General features: G+C 35.0%; 1 protein-coding gene across 5 annotated transcripts in view; it reads left to right on the top strand.

Annotated features, from left to right (window-relative positions):
- The window catches only part of SPIRE1 (spire type actin nucleation factor 1), a gene marked incomplete at its 5' end in the record, with an annotated part of 256,517 nt that overhangs the window by 109,623 nt on the left and 123,748 nt on the right, over positions 1–23,146 (top strand). For all 5 annotated transcript variants that reach the window (XM_081078392.1, XM_081078390.1, XM_081078391.1 and 2 more), the window contains one exon: positions 15,675–15,800. In XM_081078392.1, coding sequence (XP_080934518.1) covers positions 15,675–15,800 — 126 coding nt within the window. The remainder of the gene's footprint in view (positions 1–15,674; positions 15,801–23,146) is intronic.

The following is a 23,146-nucleotide window of genomic DNA, read 5'->3' as shown; positions in this document are numbered from 1 at the left end:
GGGGTGAGCACTCAACAAGGAAACTGGATTCTTCCAGCACTTCCTTCTGAAAGAATGCTGTCTCTCTAGCCCTCACCCTGAGACCAGACTGTTGAATTCCTTCCTGTGTGGCCTGGCACCTTTAGAGCTGCTGCCCCAGTGCTGGAGCTCAGGGCAAGTGAGTCCATCAGTGAGAAAGGTCTATCCTTGGGCCCTTTAAGTAGAATGCCTGGGACTCTAGCTGCCCTCTACCTCACCCAGTGACAATCTCCACTGGTTTTCATAGCCAGAAGTTATGGCCATTTTTCTCCCCGGTACTTGCACCCTGGGCTTGGGAACCTGGTGTCGGGCTGGGACCCCTCGCTCCTCCCTGGGGTAGGGTGTGACCTCCTCAGCTGATTTCACTCCCGATTTTTAATAGTCACAAGTAGGTGTGGGATTGTCCCACTTTGCATCTCGGCCCCTCCTACCAGTCTTGAGGTGGCTTCTTCTGTATGTCCTTAGTTGTAGGACTTCGGTAACCTGGAATTCAGGCTATTCTCAATAATAGTCGTTCTGTAGTTTAGTTGTAATTTTGATGTGGTCATGCAAGGAAGGAAATATAGTGCTTAACTATTCCGCCATCTTGACTGGAAATTTCCTGTGATTCTTATTCTTATGTAAAGTGAAAATAATATCTGCCTGATTGAGATTTTTGTGCAGATTGACATAATCAATATAAAATACCTAGTTTTGTGCTTCTCATGAATGAAATTTAATAGCCTTTACTATGTGCCAGGCATTTTTCTAGTTCCTATGGATATAGCAGTAAACAACATACAAATAGTTCCTATCTTTATGGCTGTTAATTGTAATGGAGGAAAACAGAATATAAAGATGTAAAGCTTAAACACACATACAGTTTTCTTTGTCATTCATTCCAGGTCTTTTTGTCTCTCAGATCAATCAGAATAAATTGGAGGCACAAATTTATGTCAGAGAAAAAATATGTTTTTCCCTTAAATTAAGAACATAACACCTAAAATGTTTCTCTTTTATTTAAGTATTTTTGAGAAACACATGTAACTAAGTGGAAGCTTTCAGAAATATTCAGAAAAGATCATTCTTGGCTGGGTGAAAAGGTGAAGGGAGTAAGAACTCCTGTCAATAAATCAGTAGTTACAAAATTGTCATGGGGATGTAAAGTACAGCATAAGGAATATAGTCAGTAATACTGTAATAACTATATATGGTGCTAGATGGGTACTAAACTTACCAGGGTGATCACTTTATAAATTGTATAAATAACGAACCACTATCTTTTACTCCTGAAAGTAATATAAAATAATAAAAAAGGAAAAGATCGTTCTTAAAAATGTTCATATTTATAAATATATCCTGGAAAAGATTCATTCAATTAGCATTAGTCAAAAAGTAAAGAGTTTGCAGACATGAAGTAAGCAGTGGTAATGATGGACAGTAAAATGTGCAGGAAAGGAAGATTGAAAAGACAAGGTTTAGAATGATGGAACAGTAGGATGAGAGATAGTACTCAGAAAGGAAGAGTAAAAGAAGTGATACAGGATTTTAAAAAGTGAGAAATGACTGAAGTTACTGTGAGAATAGTATGTGAACAAGGTTCTTCATTTGAGAGTCGCAGCTCATTTATTCATTGACCCTTTTAAATATCCCGGAAGGATTTAATATGACTTCTTTGTGCTGAGTGCCTTTTCAGGCAGTTTCCCTGTTTCCCCGAAAATAAGACCTAGCCAGACAATCAGCTCTAATGCATCTTTTGGAGCAAAAATTAATATAAGACTGGGTCTTATATGATACATTATAATATAAGATATAATAGTAAAATAAGACCGGGTCTTATATTAATTTTTGCTCCAAAAGACGCATTAGAGCTGATTGTCCGGCTAGATCTTATTTTCAGGGAAACACGGTAGGTTGCTGAGAAGAACTTACCTAGGGTTAAGTGAACTTGCATGAGATAAATATTATGAATCAATATTATAGGACCAAACTAGCCCACACACTACCTTTGTACAAATTAGAAATAAGATTTTTTCCTTCAAGATACTTTAATTCCACTTTTAAGAAAATTGTTGTAATAAATATAAGTTTGCAATGTCTGTGATGTGAAGGGTGTCCTCTTAGATGTATTACCCTCACGAACAATCTGAATGTATGGGAGTGGTGGTCCAACATGTGTACATGGGATGGTTGGAGAGTACAAAGAGGGGCACTGACCTCAGCCTGGTAGATGTTTGTTCTTTTAAACAATCCAACCCCCCTAATAATCAGAGAATGCAAATAAAGTTTTTCTTTTTTTGCCACTCTTTTGAAAGCAAGAATTCACTTCTGTTGAAATTTTAAATTATGGTAAATTTTTCACTCAGTATTGATAGCTGCAACGTAAATTTATATAACCTTTATATAAAATAAATTTACAGTATATTAAAAAGTCTAAAACTATTCACTGTTTATAATAGCAAAAGTCTAGAAAGATCCCAGATGTCTATTAATAGAGAAATGGTTGCATTAACTATTTTACAACCAATCAGTGGAGTACTATTAGGTTGGTGCAAAAGTAATTGCGATTTAAAAGGTTAAAAATAATTGCAAAAGCCGCAATTACTTTTGCACCAACCTAATAGATAGCTATCAAAGGATTGAGGAAAGATCTCCAGGGTATATTGTTTACTTGAAAAAACAAGATGTAGAAAAGTGTACATAATATAACAGTATTTGTCTAAGGAAAAGTGTGGATAAAAATATATATTGGAAGTATTTGCTTATATTTCAAAGTAAGAGGAAAGATAAACCAAACTTAAGGAAAAAAGTTCGCTACAGGTAGTGAAAATGAGCAGAGTAGAAACGAGGACAGGTTTTAAAACTAACCTTTTCTGAATATACTTGATTCTGTAAATTTGATTTAGAAACTATATAAATATTTTACATAATTATAAAACAAAATTGAATATAGAAACATAATCGCCCCCAAATCCAAAGAAAATTGACCATAATTGTTATTACTTTGGAGATATAATCACGTAGAAAGACCTAGAAAGCAATAACCACATAGTTGCAATGAGCTCAGCTACTACTAGATTATACTTTCTGAATACCACTCCCCAGTAAAAGATTTCCAGGATTCCTTAGAGAAATGTTTAATTCCATATCTAGGAAGGAAATGTGTAAAATAGCTTGGAATATTTTGTCATACCCAAAGCCAATAAACTATCTAAGATTACTAAACTGTATAAAAAGGACTCAAAAGCCAGCTAGAAGAGGCTTCCATTGGTCAAAAATGGAAGAGTTTGATCATCAATAAGAATAATAGCTGTAATGGATTAAAGCACACCAAATGTTGTGAATTCCATGAACACGTAAGTGATAATTAATAAAATTCTTACTGGTCACCTTTAGAAGTTGTTGGGGAACCAACTAATTATTTTGAAAATTGGCAAGTAAGCAGAAAGAATATTTATTCTGCCTTTTCCATATGAACAACAGCTCAGGGTAATCAAATAGTTTTTGACCAATTTATCTTTATTAAAGTATTCCTGCTAATATGTGAAAAGGGAATGATAACGATTGGGAATGGTAATATTCTAATTCTAAAGATATACTAGCACTAATCATTGTGGCATCATAAGAGACTAACAAACTTCATGTGCCTCTTGATGGAAGTATGCAACACCACCTACAAAATATTTTTGCCAAAAATAAAAAAAAGCCAAACTTCAATCTGGTCAAGCTTCTGGGTCTAACTAATCTAATTACCAATTTACAGGAAATCCAGGAGACATAGGAACATTTTAAATAACACCATAGGGATGCAGTCAGCAAAATACAGATTATGGGAAACTCTGTAGGATAAAGCATAATTTCTTCAACAAATAAATTGTAAATTTTAAAAAAGGAAAGGGAGATAGGGATTAAAAGAGACTTGATACATAACAATCCATTGCAGTATGTGGACCTTACGTGGATTTTGATTAAAAGAAATAAATTGTAAAACTGTGTATATATTTGAGATAATCAGGAAAATTTGACCTCTAATTCTATAGTTGATGATATTAGGAATTAGTCACAATTTTAAATAGAACAATTATATTGTGGTTATATACTTTAAAAAAAACTCATATTTTATAGATATATCTTTAAATATTTACATATGATATTCAGATATTTGGGATTTGCTATAAAATAATCTTAGAGGGTGAGGCTTGAGTGGGTTAGGATGTAGACAAAACAAGATTCGCCATGAGTTGATAATTGTAAAGTTAGGTGATACATTGGTTATACTATTCACCTAGTTTTGTATATGTTTGAAATTTTTTCATATAAAAAATCAAAATATAAAAATATCCAGAATAGGGCCGGGCCGGTGGCTCAGGCGGTTGGAGCTCCGTGCTCCTAACGCCGAAGGCTGCCAGTTCGATTCCCACATGGGCCAGGGGCTCTCAACCACCAGGTTGCTGGTTCGATTCCTCGAGTCCTGCAAGGGAGGGTGGGCAGCGCCCCCTGCAACTAACAGCAACTGGACCTGGAGCTGAGCTGCGCCCTCCACCGCTGGGATTAAAGGGGCAACAACTTGACTTAGAAAGAGTCCTGGAAGTACACACTGTTCCCCGATAAAGTCCTGTTCCCCTCCCCCAATAAAATCTTAAAAAAAAAAATCCAGAGTAATTCTTTGTCATAGTAATACTATTGTTAGAAATTTTTTAGAGATAAAAATTTTAAATTGAGATATAATTGATATATATTAATTTCAGGTGTACAACATAATGATTTGATATATGTATATATTGTGAAATGATCACAATAAATCTAGTTAACATTCATTAACACACATAGTTACAATTTTTTGTGTATGTGAGAACTTTTAAGATCTACTCTTCTAGCAACTTGCAAATACACAACACAGTATTATTAACTATAGTTATCAGGCTATACATTACATCCCCAGAATTTACTTATTTTATAATTGGCATTTTGTACCTTTTAATTACTTTCACCCATTTTGCCCACCCTTACCCCTGCCTCTGCCAACCACCAATCTGTTCTTTGTACAAAGAGATACTTTTTAAAAGGATTTATATTAAAATCTAGCTAACATATAATATTACATTAGTTTCAGGTGTATATCATAGTTATTGAACAGTACCCCCTGGCACTACACATAGTTGTTACCATATTATTGATTATATTCCCTATGCTAAAGAAGTGATCACCATAAGTCCAGCAACCATCTGACACTGTTCCACGCTATCACAATATTACTATTTTTCCTGTGCTATATGTTACATCCCCAAGACAGATTTGTTTTGTACCTAGAACTTTGAACCTCTTATTCTCCTTTATCTCCCCCACCCTCGCTTTTTTCAATTACAGGTGACATTCAGTATTATTTTATATTAATTTTAGGTGTACATCATAGTGGTTAGACATTAATATAATTTAAGAAGTGAACCTCCTGACTAGTACCCACCTATACATAGTTATTACCATATTATTGACTATATTCCTTATGCTTTTCTTTACATCCTCATGACTGTTTTTTAACTACTTGTTCACATTTCTTAATTCCTTCACCTTTTTCAGCCTATGTCCCCATTCTCCTCCCATCTATCACCCAGATAGATCTTATACCCATCTGACACCATACATAGTTATTACAATATTATTGACCATATTCCTTATGCTGTACCCTACATCCCCATGACTACTGTGTAACAACCAATTTGTACTTCTTAATCCCTTCCCATTTTTTACCCACCACCAACCCACCTCCCATCTGGCAACCGTCAAAATGTTCTCTGTATCTATGAGTTTGTTTCTGTTTCATTTGTTTATTTTGTTCTTTAGATTCCACTTGTAAGTGAAATCATTGACATTTGTCTTTTACTGTCTGACTTACCACTACATTCAGCACAATATCCTGTATGTCCATCCATGGTGTCACAGGTGGCAAGATTTCATTCTTTTTTACAGCTGAGTAATATTCCATTGTATATACTATGTACCACTCTTTATCCATTCATCCACTTAGGGACACCAAGGTTGCCTTCATATCTTGGCTATTGTAAACAATGCTGCAGTGAACATATGGATGAGCAGTCCCCTCGAAGTAGTGTTTTGGGTTTCTTCGGGTAAATACTCAGAAGTGGGATAACTAGGTTCTTCTTTGTCTCTTGTTATAGTCTTTGATTTAAAGTCTATTTTGTCTGGTATAATTATTGTTACCCTAGTTTTTTGCTTGTTTGTTTGTTTGTTTCCATTTCCATGAAATATCTTTTTCCATCCCTTTACTTTCAGTCTGTGTGTGTCTTTCAATCTGAAGTGAGTCTCCTGTAGGCAGTATATGTAAGGGTCTTGTTTTCTTATCCATTCAGCCCCGTATCTTTTAATTAGAGCATTTAATCCATTTACATTGAAAGTAATTGTTGATAGGTATGTAGTTATTGCCATTTTATTATTCTTTTTTTTTCTTTTTTGTCTTAAGGCAGTCCCTCTAAAATTCTTTGTAATACTGATTTGGTGATGAACTCCTTTAGCTTTTTCTTGTCTGGGAAGCTCTATATCTGTCCTTCAACTCTAAATGATAGCTTTGCTGGGTAGGGTAATCTTCGTTGTAGGTCCTTGCTGTTCATTACTGAGTATTTCCTGCCAATCCTAAAGAGATAATTTTTTAAAAATAATTAAAAAAAAATTTTTATTGGGGAATATTGGGGAATAGTGTGTTTTTCCAGGACCCATCAGCTACAAGTCAAGACGTTGTTTTCAATCTAATTGTAGAGGGTGCAGCTCACTGGCCCATGTGGGAATCAAACCGGTGACCTTAGTGTTATGAGCACTGTGCTCTAACCAACTGAGCCAACAGGCTGCCCTAAGAGATTATTTTTAAAAGAAGAAAATGTTACATAGATAGATGAAGATGTGTGTTGCATCATTATTTATACGATTCTAAAACAAAATTAATGACTCAGGAAGAAATGGTGTATCAACTAGATGGACAATATATAGTCTATAAAATGATAATTGTGAGGTACGTAGCAATATGGGAAATTTTTATTTTTATAAGTGGAATAAAGACTACAAAATTCTGTATGTACTGGTATATGGATAAAGAAACTGGTGGTTTAAATAGTAAGTTAATGGTGTGATTCAGGGTGAACTACTGGGCTTCAGAAATTCTATTCCTCTCATTGTTTAGCATTTATATAATAAAGGATTGTAAAATTTTAGTATGGCTGTATTAAGTATGTTATTGCCCATGAATAGTTTTATAAGTTAAGGGTTCAGTCTTAATTCATACTCTCAAACAAAATCTGGCATGTTTATACAAATATAAAGGTATAGTTTACAAATAATAAGCCCTGCTTATAAAAAACTAGCAGGTTTTTAGTTTGCCATGTGTTGCGTCCTGCACAACACAAGCCGTGGGAAGGCGAGGGAGGCAGAGAGGATTAAACTATCATAAAGAGACAGAGACTCAAATATAGTTAAATCACAGAGGACCAAGGGACTCACAGCCTCAAGGGACTGGAGCCCCTAATCGGGTCACCGGTGGGTATTTATTGATTTTTCACAATAGAAATCACATGATTAGGGGCAGGGTCTGTGAAACTCTTACACCATACAATAATCATTCATTCCAAATCCCATAATTGTCCCAAAGCAACCGATGCATACCATCCCCCAAATGACCAAGGTGTGGTGCATACAATCCCTGGGGGAACAAGTCTCACAAGATAAGATTATCCCATGAGCCAAACAGGAGGGGCGAGATGCTATTGTTCTAATGGGTCCATTACACCTGAGGGTAAAGGACAACAGCTGAGGCATGCGTCAGCAGCTTCTCAGAAGAGGAGGGGCACAGCTACCTCCTAACTTTACATTAGCTCATGGGGGTCCTAGGGGGGTTCCCGTCTGGCTTAGGTTGTTTCTCCCGTGAGAAATCTTACCAGTCTTTGACTGCAGACCCTGCTTACAAGGACCAAACATGGAGACTTAGGTTAGCATAAACTCAACCCCAATGAGGGCCAATCCCGCAGGGTCACCTTTCCCTAAGGAAAGATTGGAGGGGACAGACTGCTAGGTTGCTGTGTGACTACAGCCATGTAGTGTCAGAATTTGTGTGCTGTTTTGAAAACTTTTTGGGAAAAAAATTAAGGAAAGAATAATAATGTAGAATGTAATTTAAAAATAGAAAGAAGCTTAAAGAAGCTTTATGTATTGTATCATACTAGATTAGTCCAGTGCAGAGTTGTATTCATTTTCAAAATGCACATGTGTTACAAACAACTAATATGGGATAAATCTATTATTTTCATTGATGTACAAATTTGGCCTCAGTTTAATGGAATATATTCAGGTAAAACCAAAATGTTTGTTTGAGGTTGTGTTTTATTGAATTCAGATCTCTGATAACATAGGTTAGTTGGGTGACTGTCATTTATCAGTCAAATTAGAGTGATTTCCAAAGAAATAAACTGCAATTCTCGGTAGTCCAGAATGTTGTGTTTTCTGTGTTTTGATATTGCTGGGAATGTGCTAATTTTCTTACTCATTTAGGCAAACATTTAATAATTTATCCCGACTAACTATATGATGCTGAATTTAGTGAAGGTGACCTTTTGCAGTTTTTTCTTTTTTAAGTTACTAATGTCTTACGATAAATAAATGATTACACTCAATTGGCAAAACATTTTAATTATAACATAGTTTAAAATAATATTTTACTTAGGTTTTTGCAAATAAAGTTTTAAGCTTTGCGAACTGAATATTTTTTACATTTAAATTTCAGCGGCTGAGAATAAATTATGGGGAAATATTGGAATTTAATATTATAAACAAATGACTGTGATGTGACAAATTCTAAATATCTCAAAATATATAATTTTGATTATGCCTATTTCTCTTCTGTGGTGATAGAATTTACACACATTGCAATATGTGTCTCTAAACAAAGGGTAACTTAGATTGCTAAATGCTGTATAATTTAAACAAAAACTGTATTCTCAGTTGTGCCAAAGTTTTGAGATGAACTTCATGGTCTTTTACTGTGTAGTATTTTGACACTAATTGGGGTAAAAGGCTAATGGGTAATAAATAGAATTTCTGAGTTATTGGCATGCATCTTTGATTTGATATTGAATAGAGATTTTTCTCCTAATTGGAGCATTGCTTCAAAATACAGATTCTAACTTATTTGACAAAGAAAGGTGAAAATGTTTCAAAATGTTAAAAAGTATTGTAGGCTTTTTTTCTAATCACATCTATCTAGACAAGTTTAGCTGATAATTTTATGTTTTGATGAAAATGTATAATAAGGTCCTATGTGTTTAATAAAATTTCTCAAATTTTACTTGGATTCTAGCAATATTATTAATGATTCTGGATAGGAAATCCAGATAGTGGAGAACGATTTTTAGTTGATTTTCAGGGTTCCAAGAGTCAGGATTGAAACTTTGAGTGGAGAACTGGGAAATATGTAAAAACAAAAACAACACAGAAATTTGAGGGCCAAAACATAAAATAGCTGAAGTAAAAGTTTAGTGAATGGGTTTACTAGAGTAGGCAGAACTGAAGAGAGAATGAGTGAAGTGGAATGTCATCAGTAGTAAATACTCAGAATGAAGCACAAACACAAAAAGAATTAAAAGTACAGAATATAAGGTAAGATAGAAAGGTGGTACATGTAAAGTTCTAAAAGTATCCCAAAAAGACAAGATGGAAGGAATATTTGAAGACATGCTATCTTCAGAATTTTCCAAAACTATGGAAAACACTATTTCATAGATTCAGGAAGCCACATAAACCAAGAGCAAGATAAGTAAAATGAAAAAGCACCTATTTTCATTATAGTCAAACTGCTAAAAACCACAAACATAAAATCTAAAATTAGCAGGGAGAAAAATTGGACTGCACCTGACTTCTCAACAGAAACAATGGAAGCTAAAACACCAGAAAGCAATATTTTCAAAGTTTACTAGAATAGAACCTAAAATTCCTTGCTTAGTGAAATATCTTTCAAGATTAAAGGTAAAGTAGATCTTTTCTCTGACAAACAAAAGCAAGAGTGACCTAGAATGGGAGTTGGACAATCGTCAGACTATAGGTGGCGTTTCAAGCTGTTAGGGTGGACAAGATCAGCTAAAATGAGTAGAGAAAAACCCAGATATTGAAAATTGAACCCTAAAAACGGCAATATTTTAGTTTAACTCTTTATTCATAGAATAAGGGAAAATTTTTTCATAGAATAAGGGAAGGTAGTTTAAGTAGATTACATTGCCTAGTCTTTTCTTTTAGAAATAAACTGAAACCCAGCAATGTTAAATAAATTGTTCAAGGTCATGTAACTTCATGTTGATATTTATGGGACAGTAACTGCTCCTCTGTGTTCCTGTACCTCCATAGTGTGTCCCTTTTGTTATAACTGTAAAAAATGATTTTGTTTCATACTTAACTGTATATGCCATGCTCTATGCTCAAGCACTTTCAGAACACCATTTTCTTTAATATAAAAGTAATACACATTCATTGTAGAGTGCATAAAAACTTGGGCTCTAGAGTTAGATTGTCTGGATTTAATTTCAGTTCAACTGGCTAGCTCTATGACCATGGGTAAATGACTTAGCTAAATGTTCTAAATCTCAATTTCCTAATTTCTAAATTGGGTTGTTCTAAGGATTAAATATGATGATGCACATAAACACAAAGAACAAAATAAATATTAAGCAATTCGTTGACACTGAAATAGCCACTGGAATTATTTCTCCAATGTCTCAATGGAGATTTTGTGGAATTTTGTTCTTTGTTAGTTTTTTTAAACATGAAATTGTGATAAAAAATACGTAATATAAACGGTACCATTTCAATAATTTTAAAGTGTACATTTTAGTGTCATTAAGTACACTCATAATATAATATTGTCCACTATCACCATTGTTTCATTCCAGAGCTTTTCCATTACCCCAAGTGGAAACCCCCTACCCATTACTTCCCATCATTTCTCCTTCAGCCCCTGGCAACCAATAATCAGCTTCCTGTCTCTTGATTTGTGTATTCTTGGTATTTCATATAAATGGAATCGTACAATATGTGACCTTTTGCATCTTTTTTTTCACTTAGCAGAATACATTTAAGATTCATCTATGTTGTAGCGTGTGTCACTACTTTATTCCTCTTTATGGCTGAATAAGATTCCATTGAATAGATATACTACATTTTGTTTATTCATCAATTTAGGACATTTGAGATGTCCCTGCCTTTTGGCTACTGTGATTAGTGCTGGTATGAACATTTGTGTACAGTTTTTGCTTGAACACCTACTTTAATTCTTTTGGATATATACCTAGGAGTGGAATTTCTGAATCACATGTTAATTCTATGTTTAAGTTTTTGAGGAACCACCAAATTGTTTTTCATAGTGCTGTACCATTTTATGAGGTGTGATAAAAAAAATACGGTGGCTGTTTAAATTTAAAAAAATTGTTACAGTAAAAGACACATTGCCATTAATTCCCTTCAGAATACTCCCCCTTGCTTCGAACACATCATTCTTGCCACTTTCTGAAGCAGTTCTGGAAGTCCTCTTTCATGAGTGTCTTTAGTTTCATAGTGTCTTTAGCACTGTTATGGCTGCCTCAATGTCCTGAATCCTTTTGACTTTGGGGAAGAGCCAGAAGTCACATGGTGCCAGATCTGGTAAATAAGGTGGATGAGGACACTCCGTAATGTTTTTATTTGACAGAAATTGCTGTATGCCAGAAGCGATATGTTGTGACATGGAATGTTGTTATGTTAGAGGATGATTTACGGCACACTTTAAGACACACCTTTTCTTAAATGTAGCTCACACACAACTGACTGCACCAAACAAGTTGAAACGTGTCACACACTGTTACTAAGGTTTGACGCACCCCTTCCCATGTAGAAGATCCCTGCCTTTCCGTTGGATGGCACTCAGCAGCAGCATTCACCATATTTTTTTATCACACCTTGCACATTCTCACCAGCAATACACGAGAGTTGCTGTTTCTCCATGTTCTCTCTAACACTTATTTTCCATTTTCTATTTGTTTTTTTACATAACCATCCTAGTGGGTGTGAGTGGTATCTCATTGTAGTTTTTAGTTTGCATTTTCCTAGCAACCAATAATGACCAATGATCTTTTTATGAGCTTTTTGGTCGTTTGAATATCTTCTTTGGAAAAAAATATCTATTCAAGTCAGTTTTTTAAATTGGGTTGTTTTCTTTTTGTTGAGTTTAAGAGTTCTTATACCTCAAGCTGAAGTTGAATAATATTGAATGTCAACTATAATTAAATACATAAATATATAGTCATGGGATGTGGAGTACAGCATAAGGAATATAGTCAATGGTACAGTAACAGCTATATACGATGTCTGAGGGGTAGTAGATTTTGGGGTTATCACTTTGTGAGGGGTCTAAATGTCTATTACATTGCTTTGTACACCTGAAACTAATAAAAAAAGAAAGAAAAAAGAAGAAAAAGAAAGTTCTTTATATATTCTGCATACTAGATCCTTATCATATATATGATTTGCAAATATTTTCTCCCATTGTCTTTTCATTCTCTTGGTAGTGTCCTTTGATGTACAAAAATTAATTTTGATGAAGTTTAATTTATTCATTTATTTCTTGTTGTTGCTTGTGCTTGTGGTGTGTCACATCTAAAAAACCATTACCAAATTTCTGACCATGAAAGTTCACCCCTATGTTTCCTTCTGAAAGGTCTATAGTTTGGGCTCTTACATTTACGTCTCTGATCCTTTTTTTTTTTTTATGGTATATATTTTCTTTTTCTTTTTTTTAACCAACCTGTTTTGGTTTGTTTGTTTATTTTTTACTCTCTGATCCATTTTGAGTTAATATTTATATATATGTTGCAAGATAGGGGTACATACAACTTCACTTTTTCGCATGTGGATATTATTTTCCCGACACCATTTGTTGAAGAGACTATTCTTTCAAACCTCTTAATGGTCTGGGCACTTTTGTCAAAAATCAATCAACCATAAATGTATGAGTTTATTTCTGGACTCTTAAGTTCTATTCCATTGATCTGTATGTCTGTTCCTATGCCAGTACTCCACTGTTTTGATTACTGTAATGTTGTAGTAAGTTTTGAAATTTGGAAGTATGAGTCTTCCAGCTTTGTTCTTTTCAAGATTGTCCCGGCTTTTTGGGGCCCCCTGCAATTCAATGTGTATTTTAGAATCAGCTTTTCCATTTCTTCAAAAAGGCTATTGGGATTTAGTTAGGTATTGCATTCAATCTTTTTGATTGAATTTGTGATTACTTTGTATAGTATAGCCATCTTAACAATATTAAGTCTTCTAACACGTGAATACAAGATGTTGTTCCATTTATTTAGGTCTTCTTTAATTTCAGCAATGTTTTATAGTTTTCAGCATGTAAGTCTTACACCTCCTTGGGTACATTTATTTTATTTTTTTGATGCTGTCATGAATGAAGTTGTCTTTGTTTTTTATTTTAATTTTTTGATTGTTCATTGGTACTGTATAGAAATTTTTTGTGTTGATCATGTATCCTATAACTTTGCTAAAATTACTTATTAGCTCTAATGGTTTGTGTGGATTCCTTTGGATTTTCTATATATAAAATCTTGTGATATGCATTTTAGAAAACATTTTTAGAATTAGTTATTACCGGTGTTTTTCAAGTTGCAGGTCATAGCCTATTAGTGGGTTGTGAAATCAATTGAAGCATGTAAGTTTTGTGAAATTTTTGTGCATAAAACATATACATATGCATGGTTTGAACCCTTATATAAACTCTATTTCTTACTATGAATTATGGTAAAAATTATATGCTATATTTCACAACATGTAATTGGAATATAAATTTATGGGATTAGTTAAATAAAGATGAACGTGCTAGGAGTTGACTTTCATTACTTTGGAAATAATTCTATATTGGAAGCTGTTTTCTGGATGTAAAAATAATTGAGCAAAAGATATACACTCTGTTCATTGTTAGCTCTGTGAATAATAAGCTTGTGAAATTTTTGCTTTTCATACTTCCTGATAAATCATTTCTTAACTGTTTTGTATTGTGAATAAAGTTTCTTACTGAAACTCCAACTATTTTTTTGAGATTGTATTTTGTTAAAGATAGTAACCTAACTATTACATTATATACAATACTTATTACAAATGAAAATAACAAAAAGTCATACTATGAAGGATATTACAATCTACAAAGATATCTCTTATTCTCCAATAGATAGAAATTATCAAAATATAATAAAATGCATATTTTCACTGATTGTATTGTCAAATTTACTGAATATAGTAAAGAATTAAGGGAAAACTTACAGCTTTTTAGTACAAATGAAGTACTTGAAAGCATAACTATTGTACATGGATACAAAATTATTATGTTTTAAAAAGACAAAATTATTTCTGTGCACTTGACTTTCCAATCTAATAAATTAAATGGTGTTTGATTTTTCTAAGTTGTTGTACATGATGTTAAATTGCATCTTTTTCCCGCAAGTGGTTTTGTAGGGATCATGGGCTGTGTGCAGTAAAGGACATTCGGACTGGAGATATCACCTATGGGGTCATGTGGCCCTCTGCCCTCTTTCCTCCACTTCTCATCTACTGATGAAGCATCTTCCCAGCGGTTCACATGTCTTCCTGACATTCTTTTTACTATAGTACACAATTCAATATGTAATGGAGTGAACCTGGCCTTCAGACTCCAGTAGGACTGTGTTGAATTCCCCTTCTCCCTCATGTCAATTTTTGTTTGTTTGTTTTTTGTTTTTGTTTTTGTTTTTTTAAGATTTTATTGGGGAAGGGGAACAGGACTTTATTGGGAACAGTGTGTACTTCCAGGACTTTTTTCCAAGTCAAGTTGCTGTCCTTTCAATCTTAGTTGTGGAGGGTGCCGTTTAGCTTCAAGTTGTTGTCCTTTCAGTCTTAGTTGTGGAGGGCGCAGCTCAGCTCCAGGTCCAGTTGCCGTTGCTAGTTGCAGGGGGCGGAGCCCACCATCCCTTGCAGGACTCGAGGAATCGAACTGGCAACTTTGTGGTTGAGAGCCCACTGGCCCATGTGGGAATCGAACCAGCAGCCTTCGGAGTTAGGAGCACAGAGCTCCAACCGCCTGAGCCACTGGGCTGGCCCCCTCATGTCAATTTTATGACTGTGGACAAGTCACTTGACTCCTGTTAGCCTCAGGTGCCTTTGCCATAAAGTGGGAGATAATTCCGGGTTACAATGAAGACTAAATGATGTTGTGGTCTGTATATGACATGTGAAATACAGTATCTGGCATGATAAATATTCAATAAATGGTAGTTATTAAAATACATGTATTACGATCAATAATCAATGATAATTCCCTTTCTGCTCCCAACCAAAACTTTTACATATGTCCTATCATTTTTCAAATAAAAGCTAACTAATTCTATAATAGTAAGCTCATCTGTGCTGCTGGGTATTTGTTAATTAGTGGTCTACTTTTTCCATATAATTGTGTGAACTTTACTGATGGTCTTGTGATGCATTAAGTTTTGGCTAATGGGAATTATGGAATTGTCTGGCTGTCTGATACGAAACTATGAAAGTACTAGATGTGTCTGTTTTTAAGGTACAAAAAATCCAAATAATAAACAAGCACCATTATTTATTTTCCTCTTCTGTAGTTATGTGCTGCTCATCTCCCAACTGAATCAGAGGCACCAAATCATTATCAGGCAGTATGTCGTGCATTGTTTGCAGAAACAATGGAGCTGCATACTTTTCTGACTAAAATTAAGAGTGCAAAAGAGGTAAGTACTACTGCTTTCATATTTATTGGCATTGTGAAAAATGAACATGAATTTTCAAAATTGTCCCTCACATTATTTAAAATATTTATTATCATCCTTCTAATGAATGCTGAAATTCATTCAGGAAAGAAGCAACTTAAGCAAAGTTTATTTTTTAAAATGTAAGTGTGTGAATTTGTTTTATAAAATTAAGATTTTATAAAGCTTCTTTACAAATGGGAAGTAAATAATACTGAATTGGTTCCATCAGTTTCCCATATGACTTGATTTTCACCTTCTTTATATTTTAAAATATGTTGATACCTCTTTCAGGAAGGGATGAGAACTCAGAAAGGAGACTACACATTTGATGATTTACTATTTTATAGTGGATTTAAATATTTAGTGGAGATGTGAATTAATATTCAGATTATCCAAAATCTCATTTTAGCTGCTTTATTTAATTATTATTTATCAGTGTCTATGAGTTAAAGATGTTATGTGTAGAGTACAAAGAGAATCATTCTAATTTATTTACTAGGTGAATTGCTATATTTTACATCATACCGATGATCGGGAAGATTCATGAGCTCTATATAAAGCTGCACAGCATGTGGCACACATAAGATCTCAGTACATGATAGGTAGTGGGTATCATTTCTTTTATGACTAAAATACAGACTTTATCTGAAACACTAGTTTAGAACTTAGGATGACACAGTTTGTGGAGGTACACATGTAGGATATGTAAGGGAGGAAGGAAAATACTAACTTATATTAGTCAAATAAGACTAATTAGCTCTGGACTCATAGATACAGAGAACAAACTGATGATTACCAGAGAGGAGGGGTCAAGGTAAAAAAGGTGAAGGGATTAAGAAATACAAATTGGAAAAAAAATATACAAATTGGTAGTTACAAAATGGTCATGGGGATTTGAAGTGCAGCATAGGGAATGTAGTCACTAATGTTGCAGCACTATGTATAGTGCCAGGTAGGTACTAGGCTAATCGGGGTGATCACTTTATAAATTATACAGATGTCCAACCACTATGCTGTACACCTGAAACTAATATAAAATATTGAATGTCAACTGTAAAAAGAAAAGACGAATTAGCTCAGGTAAATAAGTAGGTGACAGATCCAGATCACACTTAATAAATCACCTTAAATAAGTCTGTTTTATATGTATGATTAGAGCTCTAAGCATTCCTCTTCAGTTCTAGCCAAGAAACTGCTTATAGTCTGTCTTTTTATGATAGGCCAATGGAAAGCTATGTCTATATTTTTAGGATTTTGTAGAATTGGACCCAAGAGGAAAGTCTTCAACAGGGTTGAAAAGGTGAACTATAGGTTATTTAAGAACAATGATAAATGCATTGTGGACAGACCAGAGGACGTAGGGTCCAATTAAAGTGTCAGTGTAAATATCTAAAAGCACATGCTCAATTAAGATTTGGTAAATAGTATAAAAGTTTACTTTGTAAGGTTGTGGTTATCTTCCCCAGCTTATTAAGATTGAAATTGCCTTCTCCAGAAACACAAGGATTATTTTTAAGGTGGAAGTACAATCTTGTGGGGTCACTAGAGTAAATTAAATGACCTCTTTTTAAAGTCCTTTCAACACAGGCATTCTTAGGAACCATTTCTGAGCTTAAAAAGCAGTATTAAGTATTTTTCTATTCTATTGCAGTGAGCTTTAAAAAAATTCTTTTAAACTTTGCTTTGCCAAACATATTCTCAGAAAAAGATTTAATTATCAAAGTTTATTTAAGTAAAAATCTCACAAGTGGAGTAAAAGAACATGAGTGTCTGGAAAGATTGGTAGCTATGTGGCAGTGCCCGCAGGGACTGGCCAAACCAGATCGAAGGTTGGGGACCTTGAAGTTGGGGTTCCAGCTACATCTCACTCTGTTATCCCTTGGCACCACCCGAAATGGAGGTTTTTATAAATAATAGTTCTGTCCTGTTTTCTCATTTTCTACTCTATTCCCTGATTTTATTGATCTCTTCTCAACCTTTTCCATTCTTCTCTCTGGAAACTGCTTCATTTTAAAAAGCAACTCCTCAGTACCCTCATGCTCTTCTCAGAACACCTTTTTCCCCAAAGAAAGTAGTTTCTCTTGCTTCCCTGTTATGGGAAGCTGCTCTCTCCTGCACATCTTCATTCTCTCTGGACTGGAGTGGGTTTGTAATGTTCTCTCTCTCCTCTACTGCTTCCAGGCAGTTACTCTTCATACTTGTGCAAAAACCTCATGCCTCTACATTTATTATTCTTAAACCCTTTGTCACTGTCATCTACCATCATCTTAAGTGATTCCTTTGATAAAAAGAAAGTATAGCTTTGATCCTTGACTTCCCCTCTACTTCAGTACTCTGCTTACCTAAACACACCTTTGTCCTCAAAATAACCTGTGATCGTTCCACCTTGGCAATCATGGGCTCTCATACCCCACTTTTTAACTGTAAGCTCTGTCCTTCGAGCTCTTTCCCTCACTGCCACCTGAACTGGTCTTCCAGTCCCCTGCCTCCCCCATTTTCTTCCAGTTTATCAGCCCTTCCTGAATTCAGTTCCTTTCCTGCATGGGCTAGAGTCCATTCCTTGACCAAAAGTTGAGGTCCCCATGTCCTACACAGATTACACTAGTCTCCCTCTGGTCTCCTCATCTCTATAAATCCTCTCCATCCAGTTCATCTTCTACATTGTCAATGAAAGATTCTTGTAGATCACATACCTGATCTGAGGAGTCTGGGTCCAGGCCTAAACCTCTGTGTGATCCTTCAGGCTTGACCATATGCTGTCTTTCCCATCTGGCCTCACAGGGAAGCTGCCTTCCCACATGGGACTTTGTGCACAACCCATGTACTGCACTCTGGTTTTCTGCAGGGGATTGGGAGGACTCAGAGCACCCTACTGGGCCAGCCATGCTCATATGCACATCTGCATTCTTAGCCCAGGCGCCTCCACTTGAAAGCCCTTGGCTGAGGCACTTTCCTCCTTTCTGACTCTGAACTTCCCATTCCGATCCTTCCCTCTGTCCCTCCCGTCAGCCCTCAGGTTCATAAAATGGCAGAACCTTTTTCCCAGTACTCCTCAGCAGAAGTAAGATTTCCCCAACCTGCACTGCATTTCACCTGACCCTCACCCAGTTCTGTTCTATAGGGGACAAATGGAACAAGGGGAGCAAGCCGTCTGTTTTGGCCTCTTGTTTGCACTGTTGCTGTAAGTGAATAAAGGCTTGATTATTATTTTTAGTTTGCCTCATACTACTTGACTACTAGACATCTAGCAATTCAACAGAGCCATGTTGCTTCCTTAATTAATATAGCTCCCCATCATCTATATATTATAACTCCCATTTTACTCCATACAAAGCTCTTCATCCTATTTCACCTACTTGTGTTCTTGTTCTCCTTTTCAGTCCTACCTTCTTTGCATTTTACACAATCCAATGAAAATTACTTATAGTTTTTGAATACATCATGTGATTATATGTCTGTGGCACTTGCACATTCTGTTCTTTCTGCCTGGAATTCTTTCTCCCCTTGTCTGCTTGGTGAACTCCTATTTATCCATTCAAACCCTGCTCACATGTTACCTCCATATGAAATATTCATGACTTCCCTCAAGCCCTAACAGAGTTTTATGCACTCCACTGCCTCTATATCTTATACCGGTTGGGCAATTAAGTTTGTGAACTTTCTACCGTGTACGTGGTGGAAAGTTCAGGAACTTAATTGTCCGACTTTTGTACATCCTTCAATCTTACACTTCTAATACTCCATACTTACTTACATCTTTATAATTTTTTCTCCAAACCTGGACCAAATGTTTCTTGAGATAAATCACTGTATTTTAAATTATCTTTATTTAATGACTCTTAATGCAGTATGTGAACATAGGAAACGCTCTAGAAATGTTTGCTAAGTTGAATATATATGTGTCTATATTTTTCAGACTTTCTTTTGTTTGAAAGAAGGCAATTTTGAAAGCATTTCTGACTACTGGAGACATTTGGCCAAAACATTTCTAGTAAATATGAGAACTTTTATAGGAGTATAGATGAGGTCTTTAGGTGCTCCTTTCATTCTTTAAATTTACACGTAAAATTCATTTAGTAGTGAGTCTTGAGAAGGCAAACTGTAAAATAAGTGGAAATCCTGATACTGAAGAACATTCTGTACCATTTAATTAGAGATTTTATGCTACATAAATTTCCTGTCAACACTGAGATTGTAAGAATAAAGTCTTACAGGGTTCTGGTGGATTTCCTTTAACTTTGCAATGTATGTGGCTTTCTTAAAATTACAGAAAAATTTCATACATGTTAGTTTGTGTATGTATGTTAGTCATTTTAATTCTTTTTTCAATAGCACTAAATTCTAGTAATAAAATACTCTGTTTTGATTTGATATTTTTACTAAAGATCTCAAAATCTTTATTTTTTTATTTTTTATTTTTTTAACTTTTTTTTAGTTCCAGATGTACAAAACAATGTAATACTTAGACACTTATCATTTATATCCCTCACACAGTGACAACCCTTTTCCCCCCATCCACTATCCCTCTGACATTGCACACAGCCCATTACATTTTCACTGTCTCTATTCCTAATGCTGTGCTCTGCTTCTTTTAACTATATATGTATATATAAAATTGTAGTTGACATTCATTATTGTTCAGCTTCAGCTTTAGGTGTACATTGCAGTGATCAGGCATCTACACCATCCCTGAGGTGGTCTCCCTAATGAGACAAGTGTCCATCGGATACCCTACAAAATCTTTACAACGTTATTGATTACATTCCCCAAATTGACTTTCATATTCCGGTGGCAATCTTGTGGTTACCAACTGTGCTTTCTAATCCCCTGACCTACCCCCTTATTCACCCCCCTCCCATCTAGCAACCCTCAGTTTTTCCTCTATGTCTCTGAGACTGTTTCTGATTAGTTCATTCATTTATTCTTTTCTTTAGATTTCACATATAAGTGAGATCATATGGTATTTGTCTTTCTCTGTCTGACTTATTTCACTTAGCATAATGTTCTCTAGGTCCATCCATATTGTTGCAAATGATAATATCTCATTCTTCTTTATGGCCGAGTAATACTCCATTGTATAAATGTACCACAGTTTCTTAATCCAGTCATCTACTGATGGGCATTTCCGTTGTTTCCATGTCTTGGCTATTGTGTAGAGTGCTGCAGTAAACATAGGGGTGCATAAATTTTTTTGAATTAGAGTTTCGGGTTTCTCCCGATAGATACCTAGGAGTGGAATTGCTGAATCATAAGGTAGTTCCATTTTCAGATTTTTGAGATACCTCCATACTGTTTTCCATAGTGGCTGCACCAATCTGCAATCCCACCAATAGTGCACAAGTGTTTCCTTTTCTTCACATCCGTGCCAGACTTGTTGTTTGTAGATTTATTGATGATAGCCATTTTGACTGGGGTGAGGTGGTATCTCATTGTGGTTTTTATTTGCATTCCTCTAATGATTAGTGAGGATGAGCATTTTTCATGTCTGTTTGCCATCTGTATGTCCTTTTAAGAAAAATGTCTCTCTATGTCCTCTGCCCATTTTTTAATTGGGTGGTTTTTTTTGGACTTGAGTGAGTTTTTAAATAAATTTTGGATATTAACCCCTTGTTGGATGTATCATTGGCAAATATCTTTTCCCATTCAGTAGGATCCCTTTTTGTTTTATTGATCATTTCCTTTGCTGTGAAAAAACTTTTTAGTTTGATGTAATCCCACATGTTTATTTTTTCTCTTACTTCCCTTGCCTGAGGGGATATATGAGTAAAAATCTTACTCTGGATAATGTCTGTAAACTTTCTTCCTATATTTTCTTCTAGGAGTTTTATGATTTCAGATCTTACATTTAAGTCTTTAATCCATTTTGAATTTATTCTTGTATCTGGTGTAAGGAGGTGGTCCAGCTTCATTTTTTTGCATGTGTCTGTCCAGGTTTCCAGCACCATTTATTGAGTAGAATGTCTTTACCCCACCGTACATTCTTGCTTCCATTGTCGTAGATTAAATGTCAAAATCTTTATATACATTTTAAGAATCAGACAATCTTTCTTCTGTACCTGTGAGTTAGTGTATATCAATTGGAACTTTGAAAGTAATAACTTCTGATTCAACAAGTTGATTAATTACTGATTATTAATGATATTTCAAACTGCTGTCTGTGTGTGTGTGTGTGTGTGTATGTGTGTGTGTAAAATTATGGTAAAATCTTAGTATGCCGATAATGTTCCTAATTTGATAGGAAAAATCATTTAATTATATTACATTTCTAATATGCTCAATTGGCAATTTTTTAAAATATAAAATCCATAATCAGTTTCCAAGTGTTATGCTTCTTGAATAAAGTGGTAATTACGTTTACCTAGACCTGGATACTTTACAAAGCACAAGGCCTTGCTATTTATTTAGAAAGCAAATTCACTTTCATTCTAATTTCTTTTCATGATGTGATGATTTCCTTCGTAAAAACAATGACTGAGATCCTTGAAGGTTATTCTCAGGATGAATGATAGAGAAGATTTGAATAGGCCTGCTGTTAACTCTGGCTCAAAGTTATTCCAAAGGTTATTTGATAGCCTTGAAAGTAAATACTTATTACCATGTTTCATAAGGAATTTGATATCCTTGTATGTAAGTATAGATGGAGGGACTATCTAAGCAATCCATTTAGTGCATCAGGTTGTATGAAAGAAGAGACAGCCTGTGCCCTACTGCCAATGCCCCGCCACAGCCCAAACCGTGCCAGCAAGTATGGCTAGTGCACTTTTGCGGTGGAGAGTGGAGAATTTAGCTTCACAGTTTCGAATGTAAATTTTTTATTGGAATAAAGGAAATTATATTAATGGTAGATATTCTTTAATTTGTTGCGGTCTAGGCAGTTTTTGATCATCAGTCCCTGGTTTTGTTAGTGGTAAATGAAATTACTTATGAGTTCCTCAAACTTTAATACCTGCTGCTCTCCCACATAATATTCCTCTAGCTATGAAGTGGCCCCTGTATCTTACTCTATTCCTCATGAACAATCCTGTGACTCTTAATTGATATAGGCTTCTGAGCAGGATTGAAAAGAAGTATATGTGAGCCAGAGGAAATAAAATTTGGAGTTGAGGGGAGAAGAGAGTTCATGAGTGAACATGTGTGCACATACCCGTGTGTGTGTGTTTGCGTGTGTCTGTCTCACACATGCGCATAAATGGGGATGGGAGGAAGGAAGGTATCATGGTAAGTTTAGGTATGAAATAATATGGAAATGTGAAATGGGAAAAGACAAGAGTATCAGAAATGTCAAAGACTGAGATAAAATAATTTTAAGACTACAAAATCAGTTG

The sequence above is a fragment of the Rhinolophus hipposideros genome, assembly GCF_964194185.1.
Source record: "Rhinolophus hipposideros genome assembly, chromosome: 17".
Taxonomy (NCBI): Eukaryota; Metazoa; Chordata; class Mammalia; order Chiroptera; family Rhinolophidae; genus Rhinolophus; species Rhinolophus hipposideros.
This window is presented reverse-complemented; position numbering and strand designations above follow the sequence as displayed.